Raw genomic sequence first — 24,211 nt, forward strand, 5'->3', positions numbered from 1 at the left:
CTAGCTCTCTATCTCTCTCCCTTCCTCTCTGTACAAAATCAATAAAATATATTAAAAAAAAAAAAAAAAAAGAGCGCACATTGTGTAACCCCATTAACAGGCAATGTCCAGGCAAATCCACAGAGGCAGGGAGTAGGTTAGCGTTTGCCTAAGACTGGGGAGAGGGGATATGGGATGGAGGGCAGTGGCTGATGGGTACAGGGTTTCTTTGTGGGCAATGAAATTTCTTCTAAACTTGACTGCACAACTCTGAGTATGCTAAAAACCACTGGATTGTGAATTCTATTTCAGTAAAACAATGTATTTAAAAAAGAAAACATGGGGGTAAAAGTACCAGATGTACTTAATAAAAATCCAGTAAGAAAAAAAAGGCTCTTAGCTGGTTTGGCTCAATGGATAGAGTGTTAGCGTGTGGACTAAAGGGTCCTGGGTTTGATTCTGGTCAAGGGCACATGCCCAGGTTGCAGGCTCAATTCCCAATAGGGGCATGCAGGAGGCAACCAATCAGTGATTCTCTCTTATCATTGACTAGTGGCCTGGTGCACAAAATTTGTCCACAGGGCGGGGTGGGGGTGTCCCTCAGTTTGGCCTGCACCCTCTCCAATCTTGGACACCTCGGGAGATGTCCGACTACCTGTGGGATTGGGCCTAAACTGGCAGTCAGACATCCCTCTCACAATCTGGGACCGCTGGCTCCTAACCACTCACCTGCCTGCCTGCCTGCTTGATCACCCCTAATCACTCTGCCTGCTGGCCTTCTCTCCTCCAACTACCACCCCCTGCTGGCCTGCTCACCCCCAGCTCCTCCCCCGTCAGCCTGCTTGCCCCCAACTGCCCCCCCACCACACTGGCCTGATCACCCCCAATTGCCCACCCCTCCTATCCTGCTTGCCCTTAACTGCCTCTGCCTTGGCCCCGCCACCATGGCTTTGTCCAGAAGGTCTCCTGGTCTAATTAGCATATTACCCTTTTATTAGTATAGATGTTTCTATCCCTCTCCTTCCTTTCTGAAATCAATAAAAAGAAAATCCAGTAAAACACACTGGAAAAATCCCAGCTGTGCAGAGTTCATTAACAACTGTTTCCCGGGGTGGGTACCGTGTCCCCTGGCCCCGGCTCTGGGAAGCATATGGTGTGCTTTGGCGCCCTTGCAGGCGCAGGTTCCAAAATCCTACCTTCATCTGCCAACCTCACCTGGAAGCCTGCACAAGAGAGGCAGGAACCCTGAGATGGGGCGTTTTCCTGAAGCCTGTCGACCCTTTGTGACTTCCGGTAGAACAGAGATGACCTGTGGTTGAGACACTACCCCTGCTCCACCACCAGCACCACCCAGGCGGCCTAGGCAGGAGGCAGCATCTCTGGGCTTCCTTATCTGGCAAAGAGGGAGTGGTGTGCCCGCCTCATGGAGCTGCTGTGCTGGCTCATTGCGTTAACTGTTAACTTATGAGGAGCTCAGCACAGTGCCTGGCGGATTAGTAAATGCTCAGTGGAGAGCGGCCCCTGTGGCTGGGAGCAGAGAGTGTGGGATTCAGGGCCAGACAGCGGCGCCTCCTGCTCGGCCCCCTCCTGGCCCAGCTCTCGGTGTTGGCTGAATGGTTTCCCCCAGAAAAGAGCTGTGGAAGCCCTAACCCCAGTGCCTGTCGGCAGGAGCTGACCTGGAACCAGCGTCTTTGCCGATGTAGCCATGTTCAGAGGGGCCTGTTCTAACGTGTTTTCACAGGAAAGACGTACTGATACCGTCCTTCCTGGAAAGGAAGTTCAATGCCAGCCTGTCCTTGTCCCAAGTGGAAACCCACCTGGATGGGGACTCAGGGCTGCTGGCCTCCGAGGCCGGTGCTCCTGTCAGAGGGGTGGAGTAGAGATGGATCCTGGGTCCCTTCTGGATGTCCTTCCAGACAAAGCCATGGAGTAGAAAGGGGCCCTGGGGACCGGGCGCAGCTGTGTGCCTCCCAGACTCCTACAGGCCCTGGAAGGAAAGGAGCCCCACCCGACGGTCTGAGCTTTGGAAAGCCAAGTGCTCCCAGGGAGGCCTCGGTCTTACCGGGGCGAGGTCCCCTCTCTCTCCCCTCTGCACCCCACCTCACCCCACCCATCGTCTTCTGGCGTTTGAGTGACCAGAGGTAGGGATGGTTCCCTGGGGGTTCGGAGTTGCTCTGACCTCGGCAGACCTGGGGGACTGTCCCTCACGTGGGTGAGCCCCTGGAACCTTCAGAGCCTCTGCTCCGTCATCTGTAAAACGGGGGTGACCGTGCCTGCCTCGGAGGGCTTTTGTGGAGGTCACAAGGTTAACTGTGGGTTGGCATTGTGCACCCAGGGTTGGGCACACAGAACGTGGCCTTGGTTGTGAGCTGTGGGCGGGAAGAGCCCCCTCGGTGGTGACAGCTCTGCCTGGCAATGGTGGCCGAGAAGCCCCGGGTGTCGGTCTCCTGGTGGCACCGGGTGGGGGTGTCTGGGCCTCGCCACATTTCACTGATTGTAACATCGCAATGAACATGCTCCCCTGCATACCCTGCACCCTGAGAGGAGCCCTGGCCACGCTCCGGTGACCGTGTGTAATGCGGGCCCGGGGCCCAGCGTGCAGCTCTGAAATTGGCTTACGATTTATCTGCCGCTCGGATAAAAACATTTTAATGACGGCGTGCGGCACGAACCCTCGGCGGCCCCCACGGGGCTCCCAAATGTCTTTCCCCACCACCTAGCGGGGCTGTTACAGGCGTGAAATTACAGCCGCTCTCGAATTTTGATCTCTACCCAGAGGCCTCTGGAAACGGCGCGTTAGTCTACGCTGGCTGCACACGGGCGAGGGCAGATGGGAGCCGGGCTCTGCAGCAGAACTGCTCGGAGCTGATGATGCACGGGGGGCCCTGGGCTGGGCCTGGCTCCCCGTCTCCCCACTGTCCCGGGGAGCCTCCCTTCGACCCCCAAACCAGCCAGGGGCGGGGCCATCTTGCACCACAGTTGGCTGCCATGGTCCTTAGGATCCCCTGGGGCATGAAGGAGATCCCATTGGCCGGGAGGCAAGGTCTGCGTGTGTGTGTGAGTGTGTGTGTGAGTGTGTGTGTGTGTGTGTGAGAGAGAGAGAGAGAGAGAGAGAGAGACATACACAATGCCACAGACAGGCCACAACAATGAGCTTTTAACGTCTGAAACCTGCCTGGACATATATTTAAAGGAGCCATGGAGGTGGAGACGAGGGAGGCACAACTTTTCTCCTAATTGTGCCTGCTTTTTGCTGACATGGTTATGGTTGGCAGAGACCGTAAGAGACACTGTTCACTGGGCGCTGGAAACTGGCCTGTTCTGTGGATTATCTCAGTTAGCTCTCCCCCCTGGACAAGCCCCTCCATTCTCTGAGCCTGGGTCTACTCAGTGGGCACAATACAGTGCCTGCCTGGCAGCTGGCATGGCCGCTGGGTTACAGGAGGTACCGTACAGAAACCTCCTCACGCTGCACCCCCTCCCCCTTCCGTGCCCCTCCCAGCCCGCCCTTCCTTTCCCGCCGGTGGCCCGGACTGCCTTGCTGGAGGCCAGAGCGCTCCACGTGCAGCCTCCCCTCCGTGGGAATCAATGTCCTCCTGGAGGTCTGGCCTTTGGAGGTTTTCAATTTCCCCAGAAGCTACGGCTCCCCACGGCGCCTTTATGCTTCCATTGATTGCCGCATCCCGCAAGCTTTGTTTCCCTGATAAATGCCATTTGATAAGAAAATGGGGGAGCACTGGAGCCCGGAGCTGAGACCGCGTCTGGCCCTCAAGTTCTGGAGGCAGGATCAGAGCATGTTCCTGGCACAGACATCTGTGCTCAAGGGGCTCCGGCCACCGCTGGGAGCAAGGCCCTTGTTTTTACAAATGGGGAAACCAGGGTGGGGGTGGGGGTGGACACAGGCAGCCAGAGGCAGGGTCAGGCCTAAGCATTAGCATCCCCTCTTTGCAAATTAGAAATGGAGGCACAGAGCCAGCCCCAGAACCCAGGAGCCCCGACATCCAGTCCAGTGTGCTTTCTACTTCGTCTCTCAGTGTGCAAAGGATCGGGAGGCCTGGGGAGGGCACGCGGCCGGGTCAGAATCATTCTTCCTGCAGCAGGTGTGCGTCCCACTAGGCCGAAGTCTCAGACCCCCTGGAGGCTCCTGGTTGTCCTCCCCGAGGAGCGCCATCCCCTGCGCTTCCCCACGGGTGTTTCTATGAGCGTGGCTCTGGGCTTCCGCTCTGGAACGGTGTTCTCACAGCTGCCCCCGCAGCGCCCTGTCTCTCCTTCCCTCCCTGAGTCCTCACTGGCTCACAGAGCCTGAGTCTGGGTGGTCCATGAGGATCCATTCGTCCTGCATCCTGCCCCATCTAACTGAGACCCGGAGTCTGCAACAGCCCGCTGCCCTGCGGAAGGCTGCCTGCTCCCTCACTTCCTCATGTGTGCCCATCAGCGTGTCAGAGCCCCTCCAAGGTGCCGGCCCCTGAGGACCCGGGCTGGTAGAAGAAGGGGGTCCAGAGAGGAAGTCCTCAGTGGCAAGGACACACCGGTCACACCTCAAGGTGGAAGGTGGGAAAGGAGAGGGCCCGCTGCCAGCACAACAGGCATTTTAGCAGGTGGTGCCCGGGACAGCCCCTCGGTGCACATGCACGGGAGCAGGAGCACCCAGGCACTCACACGCACACACATATGTACACATGTGTGCTCTCACACACACAGCTCCTCACTGGGATGCCGGGGCCGAGGCCCTGCACTCACCCATGACGTTGAGGAAGATGTTGCCCGATGCCAGGACCACCTTCTCCCTCGTGGCGCGGTCGTAGATGCCCACGTGGCACTCGTAGGGACCGTTGTCTGAGACGCGAACCTCGGGGAGCCTGGGGGAGGAGAGCAGCAGGGTGAGGGCCCATGACCCGGGGCTGAAAGGGGGCCACCCCCAAGCCCCATGGTTCAGCCTTCGCTGAGCAAATGCTCCTGCTGGGCTGAGAGGAGGAGCCACATTCATGGAATGCAGACTGTATGTGCTCAGAGCTTCAGAGGGCGGAGGGGAAGGTGTGTGCGGACGGAGGAGAGGGTGTGTGCAGCCAAATTAAGTCTGTGCTCCTTTCAGCTTCATGAACTGAGCAGCAGTGGTGCCCACCCCGAGGGGGCCTGGGGATGCCGTGGGCCCGGAGGCACCTGGTGTGTGGTGCAGGCTCAGAACTGCGGCCTAGGGCATCCCCTCTGTGGCTGCCTGCACGTACGGATCATCATTCCCGTTTCATAAACGTGGAAACTGAGGCTCTAAAGGGGACAAAATGGCTAACACGAGCTAAGAGGGGAATTTGAACGCTGCCTCACTGCCACTTTATGCCCAGGTCTGGGATCTGAGAAGAAACGCAGTAAAATTCCTGTCTGAGGACCAGGAGGCAAGGCAGCTGATCATTGCTCCCAACCATAAAATTATTTTCGTTGCTACTTCCTAACTATGATTTTGCTACTGTTATGAATCATAATGTAAATATCTGTGTTTTCCGATGGTCTTAGGCGACCCTGCTAGCGGTTCTCAACCTATGGGTCTCTTAGAGTAAAAGTAGCTACAGACAGGGCCTGGACAAATCAGTGAGGGGGCTGTGTTCCAATAAAACTTTATTTATTCCCATTGCCATTTGAATTTCAAATACTTTCTTGTGCCCTGAAATCTTCCGTTTTTACTATTTCCCATCATTGAAAAAAACAAAGAGTAAAATACATTCTAGTTCACAGGCTTTTTTAAAAAAACAACAGCTGGATTTGGCCCATGGGCTGTAGTTTGATGATCCTTGTTCTAGATCCTTCCTCAGGGTGTGCAGGTTAGACCATGCTAAGAATGGGTTGCTGCGTGGTTCTCTCTCCCTGTGGAAAACGCTGACAGGGCGGCTCTTTCTCCGCTCTTGCATGGGAGATCCCTGACAGGGTCCAGAGAGCCAAGTTCAATTCCTGCCCCTGTGACCTTGTGTGAGTCCTGTGGTCTCCTGCTAAGCCTCTGAGCCTCTGTTCTCTTATCTAAAGTATGGGGCTGATTCTTCCTCGGACCTCAGTGAGGATTAACCTAGATGCGGTCCCGGCCAGACCTCTATGGGCATGAAAGTGGCATTGTGTGGAGAGGCCCTGTCCCCTCCCATCCCTGCATCCTGAGAGCCTGACCTGCAGTCAGAGGCCACGTAGTAGCCGCATCAGGACCTCTGTGTGTCCTCCAGCCAATTCCAGCCTTATCTGGGTCCAGTCAACAGGGAGTCTATTCTGGCCACAGCTTAGCAGTGGGGACACGTGATTGGCTCTTAGAGATTTGCCGAGAACAAATTCCAGCATGTAGTAATTATAAGAGTTCCATCAAAAGGTTGATGGGACTTGGGAGGCTCAACAAGGGTGAGCCACATATGTCCTTTACCTGTTGGAAACGGCTAAATGGCACTTCCCCCAAACCTGAATAGGAAAACAGCTTGCTGCCAGACAGCTCAGGGCATTTTATTGCCTCCTGTTGGCCAAACACCTGAACAGCTGCAGGCTATTCCCCAATCTGACAAAGCTCTGTACCCTTTGATACCTTACCCTTTGATGTGTATATTTCCACTTTGCCTTAGGATAAATCCTGAGAATAAAAGCACAGGTTCTTGGTCAAGGGAGAGTCTTCAGTTCCCGTTAGCTGAAGCTCCTCTGATCCCCCAATGCCTTTCAAAAATATCTTTCGTCCTTGAACTCCTTAATCATCTACGCGAAGCCCCTTTCTCCAGAATGCTGGGGAAAGAACCCCAACAATTATGGTGCCCTAACGAGGGACACCAACAGAGGTTCTGATACTGCAGCAGGAAAGTGGGGGAAGAAGCTCATAGGTACAAACGCATAGTAAATGCTGAGCGGAGAGCGGGCCCTTCCCACCAAACTGGCCCCACAGACCTGTGGGAGGCACCCTCTGGGGAGGGTGGGGGCGGGCAGTGGCTAAGAGCACAGGCTCGGGGTGTCCATCCCAGCCCTGCCACCCTGAGAGGGGAGGCCCCCCGGTCCAGTTCTTCGCTCCCACCCATCGTGGACATATTTTCCACGGTTCCCGCTAAGCCTCTCTCTCGCCCATCTGCTTCTGCTGAGCAATCTAACCTCAGATTTACGCCTTCCTCCTCTGTTTCTGCTGTACCCCCCGTTTTTGTCTTCCAGCTCCATTTCCTGTGATTCACTGCCCCCCCTCCACTCCCCCTCGCCACCCCACACCTGGGCCCCAGCCTGGATTTCCATGGCTGCTGTCTCTCTGAGCGGATCCAGCCCCTCTGTAGCTTCCACCACCCAGCCCACATTAGCATAAACAAACACCTTCATTTACATAGAATATACAGAGGTTGACATCTGGTCCACCGACTGTCATGAAAGACTTAAAGCACGGGGAGCTTTTCATCAGGGAAACTTTGTGGGGGGATGCTGCCTCCCTCTTCCTCCCTCCCTTCGGGGATCTCAGAAACAGCAGGGAGCTCTCTCCCCTCCTGGAAATGTTTTCTTTGTTTGCAACTCAGCTAGACTGGAAAAAAAGGCCTCCCCACGGGGCACTGTGGACAGTGACAGTCACCTCAGATAACATGTTTAGATGACACTCATAGGTGTCAGGGATCGAGGCTGCCTGCCCAAGTGCCTGTGTGGGGACAGGTGTGCAGGGGACATGCTCCAGTGGCTGCAAAGAACCCGGCTCGGGGGACCCGTGTGGCTGGAAGCCACCCAGGTGATGTAATCAGATGGTAATGACATGGCTGGCATGCCGGTGGGGCTGTTCGGGTAGCAGTCACATAGGTGATCTACGCAGATGTGTTTATGTGCTAGCGACACAGGTGACATGTTTAGGCAATCGCTACACCGATGACACGCTCCGGCGACAGTAACATAAGCAATATGTTTGAGTGACACGTATGGGTGACACAACGCAGATGGTAGAGAAGACAGCTCAGGGGACCCGGGGGGGGGGGGAGGGTGCTGTCTGAGGAAGGCACCATCTCACACAGATGCTCTCCTGCCTCCAATGGTTGCTCTCCCGGTTCCCTAGCCCCATGCAGGGTCCGAGTCTCACCTTGGGCTCCATCCTTCATTTCTCTCTCCCCAGGTACAGTCCAGGACCACACCCTGAGGTTCCGCCTCCTAAACAGATCCTGAGCTATCCACCTCCCCCCACCTGCCCTGCATGCTGCTGCTCCCCGGGACAGGGGGGTGGGCAGATACCGGCTTTCTGCCCCTGCCCATTGCCCTCCCGACCCGTTCTCCAGGCAGCACCCAGCGTGTCTCAAATGCAAATGGCATTCATGGCGCTGCCCTACCCAACCCCCTTCAAAGGCTTCTCTCTGCTCCAGGATAAAGACCAGGATCCTGACCTTGGCCAAGACAGGCTGCACACGCGGTCTCTAGCCACACCTCCGCCTTCCTCCCCTTCATCAGCTGCAGGGGTGTTCCTCCCATCACCCCTGGGCGCCAAGCTCCTTTTCTAACACCTACACTTTTTATTCGGAATTATTGTAGGGTTACAGAAAAATGGCACAGGAACTAGAGAGCTCCCCACACACTCGCCCATTTCTCCGCCGTTGGCACCTCACACGACCACGGTGCCATCGTCAGAGCAGGAGACCCACGTTGGCGTGCCCCTGCTCACTCAGCTCCAGACTTTCCCTGGATGCCACCAGCTTTTCCCTTTCCTGCCCCAGAATCCCAGCAGGGTCCCTCCGAGGTGACACCCACAGGTGACTTGAGTCACGTTCCCTTTTGGATTCAGCGCGTTTGCTGACAGCATTCTCCTTTCCCGAGAAGATGGCATTTTCTCCCCCAGGCACAGCCTTCAAGTTACAAAGCAGCAGCCAGTTCTTAGCTTAGTGACCTCCTGGACAGGAAAGGCGGACAGACAGATGGCATTGGTGGCCAGGGTGGCGAGCCTCCCTGATCCTTGCCTCTTGCCATTTGCCATTGCAGTACTCCCTGTCTAAGGGTGGAGTCTCTTTCCCCTGCTTGGCCCTGGGACTTGCTTTGACCAACAGTATGCGGTGGAAATGATGACATGCAAAATCTAAGCCTAAGTCTCAAAAGAACACCCTGCCCCCCACTTTCTCCCTTTCTCTGCCCAGAGAGCAAACCTCTGAAGGAAGATGAGAGCACGTGGAGAGAGGCCTCATTGGCCCAGCCCTTCCAGTCAAGGCCACATTCAGGAATGTGCCTCGCCAACCCCTCGCCTCATGAGCAATAATACATTACTGTTGTTTTAAACTATATCCAAGTTTGGGTCTGCTTGTTATGCAGCAATAGCTAACTGATACAGCAGGTGTCCTCATCCCTCTCCTTAGTAGTATTTGTCTAAATTGTAACTTAATCGGATATGTTGTGACTCTCGAATGTCCTCCCCTCCTGGCCATGCTCAGTAAGCTCCATGAAGGCAGGATCTGGTTTACCAGTGTATCCGGGCCTTGCACAGTGCTCACCATCATGGTAGGTCCTCGATCAATATTTGTTACATGGATTGGTGGTGGCTGTAGTGTGAGCAAGGAGAACCCTCTCTCCCTCCCCCCTCCCTCCGGTACAGAAAAGAGGGCCATCCCCTCCCCACCTCAGGCAGATCCTAGTTCTTATCTCCAGATCCAGCCACCACCAAGCCACGGCTTTGATTTGAACCAATCTGCCTCGGTGCCTCATCTGAGCTTGTGCCTTCAGCGTTTTCCTTCCAAAGTGGATTAAGCGGCCCAGAGACCCCTTTTCCCCAGACGTGAGTGGCATTGATCTGCATGCGGAAGAGAAGGCCTTCGCAGATAGCAGGGCCCCGAGGGGGCCGGGGAGGAGGCCTACTCTCATCAGCAATGGGCTGCGATCAATACACTATTAATAACGGCAAAGGTTTCTGGCGAGATCAGTGTAATGCAGGTTAGTGGCTGGAGTTTACCAACTCTGACAGCGGCTCTGAAGGAAGAGTAATTGTGGTTTTGAAAAGCTGGGCTCAGAGATAGAAGGGGCCCCATTGGCTCTCTTCGTGGCCCCTGTGGCTCAGCTGAAGCCATGCAAGGGCTGGTCTCGGGGGCTTCTGCCAGGCCCTGGGTCAGGGCTGCGGGCTGCCCGCCTTTGGCACAAGTGTGTATGCCTACTAGGTGCCACGCCCCGTGCTAAGCCTTGGTGGAGGTGGACGCATAGCGGCCGAGGATTTGATTCCTGCCTCCGTGCCTTTGCCCAGGCGGTTACCTCTGCTTGGACCACTTTTCCTTGCTGTCTACATGGCATGCCTCTAGCCACCTTTCAAAGCCTGTCTGTGACCCCACCTCATCCCTGAAAGTTGAGAAGATTCTGTGGAATGATTCAAGGATCTAGCTCAGAGCTGGTGTGGCATGAGAGTCAATGGGCTAGAATCGCATGCGCGGTCTGTATTGTAAGCTTTACATTCAGATGCCACCTCTGCCAGGCAGGCTGCCCTGACTGCCCACCTCTGTGCCAACAGAATTCCTCTCCACCTCCTCGGGCTGCATCTCATTTTATTGTGAACCCATCTGTTTCTCTCCGAGGGAAGCATATTAACCTCTTGTCTGTGAGCCTGGTAGGTGCTCAGGCATACCCACTGTGTGAATGAGGGCAGTGGGAGCAGTCTAAGCCTGGTTAGGCTGTTAGGCACCCTGGGCCCTGGACCCAACTAGCTGTGTATAGTTGGAGAAGTCCTTTGGTTTCTCTGAGCTTTGGTTCCTCCATCTGATAAACGGGTATGACAATACTTGCCTTGTGGGATGACAGCTTTTGGGGGAATGCTGATACTTATAATGACAGGATTTGTATAGCAAGCGTGTTACCCTATCTCACTGGATCCTTGACACCACCCTATTATAAGACATGGTACAGAAGTCATGCTCTAATAGGCACTCTGTAGTGATAATAATATTATTATGCTTACTGTATAGATGAGGAAACTGAGGCACCCAGAACAGAGGTAACGCGACTGAGGTCACAGAGTGAGTAGGGAGTGTCATGACTCAAAACCAAGCCTGGTAGAAGCCAGATCCATGCACTGTCTTAGGAGCCCCTCTCCCACACTGCTCCTGGCACCCTCCTGTACCTGCCACCCTCCTGTACCTGCCACCCTCCTGTACCTGGCACCCTCCTGTACCAGCCATTCATTTGAGCGCTCTGGTTCCAGAGTTGGCCTCCACTGCTCTTGAGCACATTTCTATTCTGAGCCTCACTGCCCCTCCAGGTAAGGAGAGCCATCTGCTTCCTCCCGCTGGGAGAAACAGGACGGGCTTTATGTTCCTACTAGAGGCCCGGTGCATGAAGTCTGTGCACTGGGGGTCCCTCAGTATAGCCTGCACCCTCTCCCAGTCTGAGAGCCCTCGGGGGATGTCCGACTGCTGTGGATTTGGGAGAAGCTTCTGCCACCAATGGTGTGCTTGCCAGCTATGAGCCTGGCTTCTGACTGAGCGGCACTCCACCTGTGGGAGTGCACTGACCACCAGGGGGCAGCTCCTGCATTGAGCGGGGATGTGCCCACAACCAAGGTACATGCCCTTGATCATAATCAAACCTGGGACCTTTCAGTCCACAGGCCAATGCTCTATCCACTGAGCCAAATTGGTTTAGGCTTTATTGCTCTCTTGAGGTATCATTGATAATACACTGTGCATAAAGTTTGCACACATGTAGCATTTCCGTTATGTATACACCATTAAAACCACTCCCATTGTCAAGATCATGAACATATCACCTCCCCAAAGTTTCCCTGTGTCCTTTTATAATCCCTCCCACCCCAACCCCCCCATAGATCATGTGTCCTAGGATTTCCTATCAATGACTCATGGAATGGGTATGCTTCCGTTTGGTTTTGTTCACTTTTCATCATCACTGGGAGATTCGTTCATGTCGTTGCCATGATCCATAATAGCTGGGCCCTCTCATGGCTGAGCAGCATCTCGTGTGTGCAGCCACCCACGCCTGTCTCCCTGGCCCCCTGCAGGTGGAGGTGTGGGCCGCCCCCGCTGTGTGGGGGGAGACAAAGAGCAGTGCTCTGAGTCTGTGGGGACGGCCTTGGTGTGGACACACGGCTCATTGTCCTCGGAAATACCGAGGAGTGGGAGGCCGGGCGTGGGCTTAACTTTGTAAGACGCTGTCCAGCTGCTGCTGAAGGGATTGTGTGCGGGCAGCCTTTTATGAGTTTTTGTCTCTCACACACAGGGCTCGGCCTCCCACCCACCCATTCCTTCTCAGTCAAGTGCTGCCACCCCCCCCCCCCCCTACTTTGCAGTGAGCTTTAACCCCAAATAACAAGTCCTGTTGGGATTGTGGGTGCAGTAGATAAGAAGGCTTAGTAAGAGGGTGGGGGACTACGGGATTTCTCTAAATCAGTGATTTTCAACCTTTTTTGTTTTTAACCTCATGGCACACGTAAACCAATTACTAACATTCTGTGGCATATATATATATATATATATATATATATATATATATATATATATATATATATATATATTTTTTTTTTTTTTTCCCCCGACCTGACAAAAGAAATCGGTGTACTTTGGATTCATCCACACCGATGGCTGTTGTGGAGGCTGCTGTCATTATTTTTAATTTGACAGTCTAAGAGAAAAGGGGTCAGCGCCCCTGACGGAATAGTCAGATTGCGCACGTTTTAAACATTCTCGCGGCACACCCGCTGAAAATCGCGGCTCTGAGAGAAGCGTGCGCTTGACAGCCGAGGGCAGGGACTTAGACCCTCTTTCTTCCCATCCTCTCTCTGGGAGGAGGGGGCGGGCTGTGGGCCAAGTGACGCGTGGACACCGCCTTCCCTCCACTCCACAGCCCCTGCTCTGCCTGAAGTTCCCACTGCTGTTTGCTCTTTGCCACCCCTCCTTGCCCGGGGCTCTCCCTCTGTCCTCTCTCCACCCTGCCACCAGCCTGACAGCGAGTCTGGCCCGTCCTTTTCCAGCTTAAACTTTCCCTTCCCATGATATCCACGTGCTGGAGAGTTAAGCCTAAACTCAGTCTGATTTCAAGACCTTCCCAGATCTGGTTCTGACCCAAAAAGGAGTAAGGGAGGGAGGGAGAGAGGGAGGGAGGGAGGAAAGGGTGTGTGGCCTCACATCTCCTGTGAAATAAAGCAGTGGAATCAGAAGGCTTGTGGGGATCAAACTTTTATAATCCACCCTCTTTAGGAGGCATTCTGTGATTCAGACATCTCCATTTATATACATAGAATCTCATTCTGGGCTAATGGAGGAGATTCAGGTAGCGATGGGTCCTTTGAGGCACCGCTTTAATGAAGAGACCAGAGAGCCTTTTCATTTGTGTAACCATTGTTTGCCTGGGAACGGAGCTTCTCAGGGGCCAGGAAACAGTTCTCTCTTGCAAGTAGGTTAAACACACCCCCTGCAATCTTATTAGCTCAGCGCCTGCTCCCGCTCAGCCCGCTGGAGAGCTCTCAAGTGGGAAATAATGAAGTTTTACTGTTTGCCACGCTTCCCCGATTGTCTACACATCCCCGAGGCCTGGCCCTTGTTGCTCCCCCCCTCAGACACACCTGCTCCCCCTCCAAGTTCAGGGTCACGCCCCTGGATGCTGGGGCCACATGTACAGCGTGCCACAGGGCAAAGCTCTTAAAAGTGGCTGTAAGGTCAGGGATGGGTGCTGTTGGGATGTTTGCTGCTGAGACACTTGAAATAGGATCTCTGCTCTCTGGATAAAGGGCGGGGGGGGGGGGGTTGGGGTTCCTGCCCCTCCTCCTCTCACCCATACAGTTCACACAGCCCGGCTGGGAGCCGCGTGTTCTGCCCTCTGGCCCAGGGGCACGCCTGCCCGGCCACCCCAGCTGCCCTCTCTGTGTCCTGCTTTCCCTTCACGGGCCCTGAGCAGCGGCATGGACCCCTCAGGAGTGGACCAGGTACTGGGGTGGCATTGGTGGCCACTGGCAGGTCAGGGAAAGCAGGTGAGGGCAGGCGAGAAAGGGCCTTGTCTAGGCCTAGACTTGTCTTGGGATGGGTTCCTCTGTAGGAGACCCTGGGAGGGGACGGGGGAGCAAAGCATGCCTCAAACTTGAATCTGAGGCAACTGGGGAGCAAAGCGTGGCTCAAACCAGAGCACCCATTCTCTGACCCATTGATGGGAAATCGTTGGAGATCTGGTTCAAAGGCAGATGCTGGCAGGGCTGGGTGGGCCCCAGAGTTCCTAACAAGCTCCCAGTGGCCCGCTCTGTCTCAGGCCTCAGCCCTTCTCTCTTCCCCATGGGTCCCACCACCTGTTCGACCTCCCTCTTCCCCACCAGACACACTGGGCGGTGCCCTCCCACTGGCTTCTCCTAGAGCTTGGGATGACTCCGGCTATGTCCCTGGTGAGAGCGGTGCCATGGAGAGTATCTGAGAACAGACTCTGCAGCTTTAAACGAGTCCTCTGAACCATCAGGTGCTGCGACAAAGCCGGCCACACACAAACCCCGCTTCCCCCTTCTCCCTCGGCACCGACCTCATGCTGATCCTGCTCCCGGGGCCCTACCCTGCACCTGTCCTCCAGCTTCTGAAATTGAAGATGCATCCTCCATCTTTCCTGGCCTCCGGAGGTGGGTCTATGCTCTGATCACCAGACAGGGGACTCCTGACTTAGATCAGTGGTCACATGCGGCTCTTTGGCCCCTTGAGTGTGGCTCTTCCACAAAATACCACGGCCTGGGCGAGTCTATGTTGAAGAAGTGGCGTTAGAAGAAGTTTAAGTTTAAAAAATGTGGCTCTCCAAAGAACTTTCAATCGTTGTACCGTTGATATTTGGCTCTGTGGACTGATGAGTTTGCCGATCACTGACTTAGATCAAGGGCAAAAGGTCTCCTTCTACTTGGAGTGAACTGGGCTAAAGTCACCTGAAACCGTAAGACCTGAGCTACCCCTCGTCACCATATTCTCGAGGAAGAGCCACCTGTTCAACCCCACCGGCACAGCGACAGGACTGAGACCCAGGACCGAGTCCTTTGCCTCCTTATGGCCAGGCCAGTCCTTTCCAGGAGCAGACTGGGCCCCGCCCCACCCAGATTCTCCCAGGAGCTTCCCCAGAGGAGTGGAGCCGGGGGACTGTACCAGGCGGAGAAGCTGGTGGAGAAAGGAGACTCCCCCTGAGCTAAGGACCGTCCTACGGGCACAGGGTGTATAGAGCAGGCCAGTTCTCCTTAATATAAGGTGGCCAGACATCCTGCTTTTGGCGGGACAAGTCCGGATTTTTAACAATTTGTCCTGTGGCGTTTTAAAAAAGTCCCGATTTTTGGGACAGGACATGGGACATCTGGTCACCTTACCTTAATACCGACCTCCCAGCCTAACCTGGTTTATCTAGAACTTGCCTGGCTTGGGCTCAGAAAGTTCCATGTCTCAGGGACTCCTAAGCACCAGGCAGATCGGAATGGTTGGTCCCTAACATTTAACAAATGAGAAAGCTAAAGAGAGAGGCGTGACTGGCCACAGGCCAGACAGCAGTCAGGGCCCATCAAGGATAAACGGGGCCAGGTGACCCCGCGAGGGCTCTGGGAAACGGGCCAAGGACACTCCCCCTCCCTGGCAGGTGGTTTGAGGGCCGGTGATGGTATTACAGAGCCCCTCACAGGGGGAGGGGGCACATAGCGGGTGCTCATTGAACTGCAACTGTGGCTGCTCTGAGCCTGAAGACTTAATAAAGTGGAGCCGCAATGTGGGATCCTCCCTCCCCCCAACTGGTGGGCGGAGTTATGACATTACTGGCATCTGCCACAGAGACATCCCCAAGACATTGAACCACCAATCAGCGCGTGCCAAAGTGCCCTGGAGCCCACCCCTTCCTGTTCTGCCCTGGGTCCAACTCTTTCCTGTTCCTCCCCTAAAAGAGACTCCCCGGACCAGCCATGTGTTGCTTCTCTCCATGTCCATCTATGGAGGCAGCCTGGCGGGGTCTTTCTCCTCTCCCACTCCTTTAATTCTGATTTCTCTACCTCCCTAATGAGTCCCGCTCATTACTGGGGAAGAAACTTTAACATATCTTGGTGGTCAATTTCCTATGCCTCAAACCTAACACGCAACAAGCCAGGAATATCTGGTGCTCTTTCCCCCCCACTAAGCTGGGGAGTTTGGGTCCAGCTTTTTCCAAGGGCCAAGCAGAAGGGCAGGCTGGACCTGCTCCATGGTCCTGGAGCCCACAACTGGGGCCCCACCATCTTCCAGCCACACACACACACACACACACACACACGCACACACGCACACACACGGCTGGGGAGCCAGTCAAGGTCCAGCTAGTCTAACGGTGGCAGGCTTGCCTGGCTGGCATGGCTCAGTGGTTGAGCTTCGACCCATGAACAAGGTCCTGGTTCGATTCCTGGTCAGAGCACATGCCCGGGTTTCAGGCTTGATCCCCAGTGTGGGGATAGTGGGAGGCTGCGGAGCAAAGAGACTCTCTCATCATGGATCTCTCTCTCTCTTTCTCACCCTCTCTCTGAAATCAATAAAAACACAGTAAGTAAATAAGCGAATAAAAAACTGTGAGAACTCTGAGCAGCACAATGAGAGGTGGACAGGATGTCTCTATTTGGGGGCAGGGGACCCAGGGAGGGAGGGAGGGAAGGGAGGTCCGGGCAGAGGGGCCTGGGCAGCCAGAAAACCTGCTTATTTAAGAAGCCCTCCCTCAGCACCCGGAGTTTTAGTGCCTTCTTCCCTCGGTAGTTTCACCGTTCTTTCCAGAATCTGCCTGGCATCCTTTCTCAGGGCCTTTAAGAAGCCATTAGCGTCATTTTTATCCCCCTTTCAACCTGAAAACGGTTCCCATCATGAAACTGCTCAGTGGGTGTAAAACACCGGTGGCTTCCAATCACATTCAGGGCTGGGAGGGAGGGGTAAGGAAGACGGGTGGCAAAGGGGGGAGAAATTGCAGAACATGCCAGACCCTTCCTGCCCGCCCCCCCCAGCTCCCCTCCCTTCAGCCATCCCTCCCCTGCCCAGGGAGCCTTGTGCCATCTCAGGCCCCACCCGCCCAGACTCGGGATTGCCAGTGCCACCCCTGAGCGTAGACATTATCATCAGGGCCCACAGCTGCGGTCTCTGGCCGGCCCCCCCTTACAGGGACAGGGGAGGGTGAGGACACAGGTGAGCCCCGTTCTGTCCTCTCACTTTTCCAAAGGACGGGGCTTGCCTCTCTCCCTCCCGCCCTCCCCCACCCCCACCCAGCTCTACTCTCCTGCATTCTAGCATTTCACGCCCAAGGGACCTTCCGGCTGAACTGGAAGGTGTGGGCACTCATCCAGCCCAGCCCAGCCTCTGAGGACGGGGGCTGAGGGGGTCACCTGCGGCTCTGGGCCTGGGCTTCTGCACCACGGCTGTTGGGAGCCTTTTCTGAGGCTCCAGGGAGGTGCCTGTGGAGGCCCCCTCACTCCCACCAGAGGGCTGCCTCAGAGGTGGCAGTCACGCTTGCCTGGGGGCAAGTGCGGTAACCTGTTTCCAACGTGAAAAAACACCTCTCAGAAGTCAGATTTCTGTCCCCAAGCGATGACTTCCCAGAGAAAGCACAGCCTCGCCTGGAGGTCCTCAGTCACTCAGCCCAGGCAGTTAGCACCCAGACCCTGGGTGGTGACAGATTTAGGGTCCCTGGCCCCTACCGCTCTGGCCTCCTGGATGCCCCTTCACTGTGCCATCCGCCCTTCCCACCTGAGCCTCAGGCCCTGAATCCCACTCCTATCCCGTCCTCCATCTCTCTCTGTTGACCCCAATCCCTTTCTCTTTGGCTCCCTGCCTCCCCCTCCCCTGCTCCTCCCATTCTGACCCCTTCCTCTCTTCTCTTCCTCCCGGTCCTCCCCAGGCCTCTCTTCTCCATCTTTTACCGCTGCCATGGAAACCACTTTCTCTTCCACATCCTGATTGATCCATTTAGCCCCTCACAGTCAGTCTCCTCAACTCAGGGTCTTGTTGGGAGGCAGGAATGAGTGGGAGGGGCCAGGGGTTCAGGATGCTGCCCCTACCTCACGTCATCCCAGGCCCAGCAAGCGCAGGGAGGGATGAGGGCCTGTGATCCGTGACAGAATGGGTGGTGGAGGACTAGACACCAGGCAGCGGCTGAGGGAAACTCAGGCCAGGAGGCGTGGCAGGGTGCCAACCAGAAGCGAGGCCGTAATGCTGAGGGCACGTGGCTTTGCCCGCTGCCCCCTTTCCGTCCCTCATGGTTGCTTTGCTCTTTAACAGGAATCTCTCTGTCTTTGCCTCTCTATGGGGCAGTGAGTTGGCATCATGAAGGCCCCCAGCCCCTGGGAGTCAAGCCTGCCTCCAGCAGGAGGGGGGAGGCATGGCAGGTGTCTGTCCCAGGGTTCCTGCACTTTCTGGCACCGCTGATCACTCTGGTCTTGCTCAAGGCCAGCGTCAGGCCCCTGGACCAAGGGATTCTAGGGTACAGTGTGTATGCTTCCTTCCCCTCTGCATGTCAGTGGTTTACTGAGCACCTACTTCGTGCAAGACCTGTGTGAGTCACCATGAACTCTGATCTCTTTCAAACCCCATGAAGCCATCTGAAATAATGATAATGATAATCTGTATGTGTAAAAGGCTAAGTGACCGACCATCCATCCATACAACCATCCGACTGACCCACCGGCCTATACCTAGGACGTACACTGGCAATTTAAAAATAAACATTGCCTCGCACATGTGCAATACGTATAAAGCTCTCGCTGGCGCCAATTGCACACGTGTGTTTCAATCTGTCATTGTCAATCATGAATTTGGTTGACGCTTCTATTAGGGAGAAAAGGTGAATAGCGATATTAAAATGTTTCTTCTAATTAATTTCCTTTCAATGTGCACGAATCTGTGCACCGGGCCACTAGTTAATAATTATAAACAGCTTCCTGTGTATCGGACACTCTCAGCTAGAACTATGGTTGAGTGACCTGGGACAAGTTATTTTAGTGCCTGAGCCTCAGTGTCCCTTTCTTTAAACTCAGTCTTTATAATAATCCCACGAGGTAGGTATTCCTGCCATCACCCCAATTTCACAGATGAGGAAACTGAGGCACTGGATGTGGTTTAGAACTCGACAGTCCCTCAGCCAGAGGATGCCAGAGCTGGGGTTTGCACTGTGGCTGCCGGCCCCACAGTGGATGCCCTGAACCCCATGCTCATTGCCTTTGGAGGTGGGAGTGGCCCGGGCTTCTGCAAGGTCGCCGGTCAGGGGCAGGATGGAAACCAAGTCCCACGGAGTAAGAAGAGTGGTAAAGGGGAATCAGGAGGAGTGGGTGCTCTGAGGTCGGCCACGATCTCCACTCTGGGCCTCCTGCCAGCTGAAGTGACATGAGGCCCTGGGTGCCAGGCTTGGCTGTGCCCCTGGTGCCCGAGAGCAGATCTCTCCCACTGCAGCGACCACCTGTTCCCTGACTCGAGCGCCAGCACCATCACCTGGGTGCCTCTCGTGGGAGACCAGACCAGCCTGGGGCCAAGCCCTTCCATCACAGTTTGACAAAGGGATCAGAAAAGAGGCTGGAAGCGGTGGCTCTTGACCTTTAGAAGAGCTGGCAGCGGCGGGCCTGAGTGTTCCAATTTGGAGAAGCCTCCTCTGCGGGAGCCTGCCCGGCCCTCAGGTGTGCTGTCTGTCAGCCCAGCTTTGTGCAGGGAGAGAATCGGGGGACATAGCCTCAATGTCTGAGCTGGCGTTCTATCCTCCAGTACCACTGACACTGCCGCCACCCAGTGAGATCAAAATGATGAACCTTGTTGACCAGATTAGGAAACTGAGGCCCAGAGAGGCCCAGCCATCCGTCTGGGGCCCTGCAGCTGATGTGTGCAGAGCTGGGGTGGGGAGCCCATGGCTGGCTGGCTCCAGCAGCCCATGGAGAGACAGGAACATGGAGAGTGGCCCAGAGCTCACGCCCTCTTTTGGGATGGCCCCGGGAGAGGGAAGGACCAATCACCGGGCTGGGATTAAAGCACTAACACACCCCACAGCCTGCAGCTGGGCCTGGGCCCCCCAGGAGGCCTTTCCCAACCAGGTCAGCTGATGGGTGACCCAGGGCCGAACCTGGTTCCGGCTGTTTCATCAAAGCTGAGCTAAAAATGGCCCAGCTTTGGCAGTGGAAAATTGAAACTCCCAGCTCCCTCTTAAGGCTCTTAAACAGGTCAGTCCACCAAAAAACCCCCAATCCTTCAATCTGGGCTCTCTTAAAAAGTAGGGCAGGCCAATTACGCTTTACTGTCCTGAGCTCCTTCGGCTGAGAGCAGGGAAGGTCAGGCCAGGGCGCCGGGGACCGCGAGCAGAGGCGAGGCAGAGGAGCCAGCCAGCCAGCCTCTCCCATCAGCCTCTTTGTCAAAACAAAATTAAAACGCCTGGACTCCTGCTGGCACCGAGATCCCATCCAAGGTAATAGGTATTTATCGCCGGGCGTTCAGCTTTGGGCTCGATGCCACGGGGACGTGGAAACTGGAAGATATCTCATTCTCTGCCCTGCCTCTCACACCTAGCACAGTGCCTGGCATGTGGATGACACTCAAGGAATATCTATCTGTTCGTTCATTCATTCATTCATTCATTCATTCCGTGTGTTTTTACTGAGCACCTACTCTGTGCCAGGGTCTGTCCTGGGTGCTGGGGACACAGCTGTGAGCAGTACAGACAAAAATCACTGTCCTCATGGAGCTAATGTTCTTGTTTATGGGCTGAGGAAGACAGATCATAAACAAAACAAATTAAAAAATAAATGAAGACAGGCCAGGGATAGAGAGTGATGGGGGGAAGGGGGAGGGTGGTAGTGGGGTTACATTTTAAATGGCAGGGTGGTCAGGAGAGGGGACATTTAGAAAAGACGGAAGGAGGGGAGTGGACATCTGGGGGAGGAATGGATGGAGCCAACAATCACTGAACTGACATTAAGTGCCACCCAGTTGGCTATGCATGTGGACATCCATCATCTTTTTGTGAATTCCTAAGAACTTTATGAGGTGAACAACAGTATGCAAATTGCCAATAATAAAGTAACAGAAGCTCAGAGACAAAGTCAAAGACAAGTTCTCCTCTTCATGACTTTACTGTCTGTGTAAGGAAGTTAAATAATTCAATAGCTATTCTGTCTGCAAAGTCATAGAACCCCTGGCCAGCTGGACGCATGCCTGCCTGAATTAAAGACTACATTTCCCAGTCATCCTTGCAGCAGGGATGGCCATGTGACTGTGTTCTGGCCAATGGGATGTAAGTAGAGATATGTACAACTTCCCAAATGATCTTTAAGAAAGGAGGTGAGTCTCTCTTCTTTCCCTCCCCACTTCCTTCTGGCTGGAATGTAGTTCTAATGGCTGGAGCTGGAGCAGCCTTATTAGATTTTGAGGTAAACTTGGGAATGGAGGCTGTGCTTATTGGACATCAAGAGGGAAGGAGCCTGAGTCCTTGACACCAAGGAATACCCCACATGCTACATAGATTTTTAGGAGAAAGAAGAATAAACTTTTATCTAGTTTAAGACACATTTATTTTTATTTTTATTTATTTTTTATTTTTTTCACATAGCCCAAACTAATTCTGACTGATATAACATAGACAGTAGTGAGTGGTGTGGGCTGTGGGGAATGGAGAGGCCATTCCCCGGTTGGAGTCCAGTCACTACTTATAGCAGTTGATTGCTATACTTTGGGAATAACTAGTAGAAAAGTCACATATTCAGTTTTTTAAAAAAAGCAATAAATAAATAAATAAATAAATAAATAAAGATTTGTATGTAAAATCTCCTGATTTTCAAAACTTGTCATTAAATTTAATGGAAAACATTTTCAATTGAAAAACATTCTATGTCAGTTATACAGAACTCGTTACTGGCCACCTCTGACCTGGGAGTGCCTGGTTGTGAGTGAGGCCCCACGAGAGGAAGGACTTACAGGCGGACTGAGTGAGGGAGGGGCAGAGATGGGGCCACCAGGCACTCAAAGTCGATCCTTCCGTGGAGGAGTAGGGGTGGCAGCGCCTATAGGGGCGTGTCCCCACTCCAAGCCCCGTTGAGTTCAAGCTCCTGGAATGAGCATCTTGGATTCTCACCAAGTTCAAAACAGAAACAGTCCTGTTTAACCGAACAGACCACACACACACACCCACACACACACACCCACACAGACACACACACACACACACCTTATCAGTGGAGACAAGGCCGAAGTGAGACGTGGCTTGGCTGACGAGCATTTTAGAGGACGCTCACTTACAGCCGGATCCTCGCACCAGCTGTTCCTTCTAATTGCCAATGGAAGGCGATGCGGTGAGTGTCGGGAAGGAGAGAAAGAGGAAGGAGCGACGGTTCACCCACCTGTGAGTTTTGGGGGGAAGGCAGCAGGAGTAGGACCCTTTGAGCCCCTGAACCACTGTCCAGGTGCCCAGATCTCCATTGTCCCCCCTTCCCCACATATACACACCAGATTATGAGTGCCTCCCACAACTCAAGCATTGAGTCTCATTGCAGCCGGAATTCCTAGCTGTGCCCCCATCCTGGGGCATCATGGGAGCTAGTCTGCCAAGCGGTAGGAGTACCGTGGTGAGGCCCAAGACTTCGGCCTCAGACCACCTGCCTGGGTCCCAGCCCAGCTCCTAGACATTCTCTGTGTGGTCTCAGGCTCCTCATCCCTTCTCTGATCCTGTTTCCTCCTCTGCAAAGCGGGGTCGTGAAGGAAGGCCTTGCTGGCTTATCACGAGGATTAAGCTAATTGATAGCATACACAGAAGGCGGCCTCGGAGAGCCCAGCCCTGGGCCCCAGGCACACACACTCACAGGCGTTAGCGCCATTTTTACCATTAATTAGGCATGAATCATCGTTATCCAGAGAGGGTGACCTCCGCCAGCCTCGGAGAACGAGCCAGCTCTTCCGCTCTGGAGCCCTGGTCGGAACACCAGCCAGGCCAGGCCGTGGGGGGCCGGGTGAACAGACTAGACATCGTCTTGATTTTTAAAAAAATCATCGCGGGGCTCTGCTCCCCGGGAAGCAGGGGCAGGAGAATAGGTTTACCAAGGTGGTTTTCAGTTCCGCTGCCATTTAGGATAAATAAGTCAATTTAATGTTTATGGAGTGAGTTATGCCTTATTAGGGACACGGTGAGCCGGGGAAACTTGGCCAAGGCAAAATGTGAGGAATTGGCCCCAGCCGAGAGAGTCATTACGGCAACGCGTTAGTGCGCGGTCCTGCCCGATGATATTTTCATCCCGTCTAATTTATTAGTTTATTAGCTTTATGGTGAATGGGGAAAGTTATGCCACAACAGGGGCCCGATCTGATCGGAGCCAAGTGTTCACGTGCTCCCGAGAAGGCCGTAACCCGGGGAGAGCCCCGGCTTCCGAGCCGTTTCCAAGGTTTCCAGGAAGATGTGGTCCCGGTCCTGGGGCCTGAGTCAGAGAGGCGACAGGCAGAGGACCAGACGCCGCCTGGTTTTAAACAGCAGCTCCTCTGCTTCCTGGGCATGCGCCCTCCAGCACTAACAGGTCTAGGTCTCGGTTGTCTCACCCGTAAAATGGGAGCAATAATAATCCGCCCCAGCGGGTCACTGAGAGCCCGTAGAAAAGGGCCTGGGCCCAGCTGCTCCTGTCCCCCCAGCCCAGCACCCTGTCTGGCTGCTCGGAGGGACTCAGTAGGTGGTGCTGGTGGTTGTGGGCGGGGCCACCATCCCCGGGAGGGGCTTAGCACCCAATCACCATGATCCGATGATGCATATATTGTGCCAGTTCTAGGAGCTCTGCCAACGCGTTGAAGCTTTACAAGCACTCCACCAAGTAGGTGCCATTATTAGCATCCTGTCTTAGAGATGGGGAAACTGAGGCACAGAGGGGCAGTGACTTGCCTAGGGTCCCAACCCCAGTTAGTGGCAGAGGTGGGATTGAGTGGCCAGGAGCCAAGTTCCTATCTGCTACCTCCTGCTCAGCGTTCCTTGTTTCAGCTTTATTATTCATCACCAAGGTCTAATTCCATGACACTGTGCCGGTGTCAAATAAAACACCTTTTCACCAGGAGCCCAATCCCTCCCTGAGCTGGGCCCGCCTTCCTCTCTTTCACCTGCCTCCCCCGGCCCTCCCTCCTCTGCCCAGATGGTCTCCTCCCTGGTCCCACACAGCACCTAGTGAGTCTGCTCAGTTCAACAAAGGCTTTGCCACCCCAGCCTGCCAGCCCAGCCCCAGAGAGCTGGGGCACAGGGATCGATAACAGGGGCTTTTGCCTTCAAGGTACTCACACCAAATTCCTGAGCACCTACTGTGCGCCAGACCCTTGAAGAGCGATCTGGAGATACAGCGGGAAGAAGGGAGTGGTAC

The 24,211-nt window shown here is 54.6% G+C and overlaps 1 protein-coding gene across 1 annotated transcript in view; it reads right to left on the bottom strand.

The window, feature by feature from the left end:
* Nucleotides 1-24,211, bottom strand: part of IGSF21 (immunoglobin superfamily member 21) — a 200,521-nt gene that overhangs the window by 25,908 nt on the left and 150,402 nt on the right. The window contains exon 4 of the mRNA XM_084875253.1: nt 4,720-4,838. Coding sequence (XP_084731379.1) covers nt 4,720-4,838 — 119 coding nt within the window. The remainder of the gene's footprint in view (nt 1-4,719; nt 4,839-24,211) is intronic.

The sequence above is a fragment of the Pipistrellus hanaki genome (genome assembly GCF_964339955.1).
Source record: "Pipistrellus hanaki genome assembly, chromosome: 2".
Taxonomy (NCBI): Eukaryota; Metazoa; Chordata; class Mammalia; order Chiroptera; family Vespertilionidae; genus Pipistrellus; species Pipistrellus hanaki.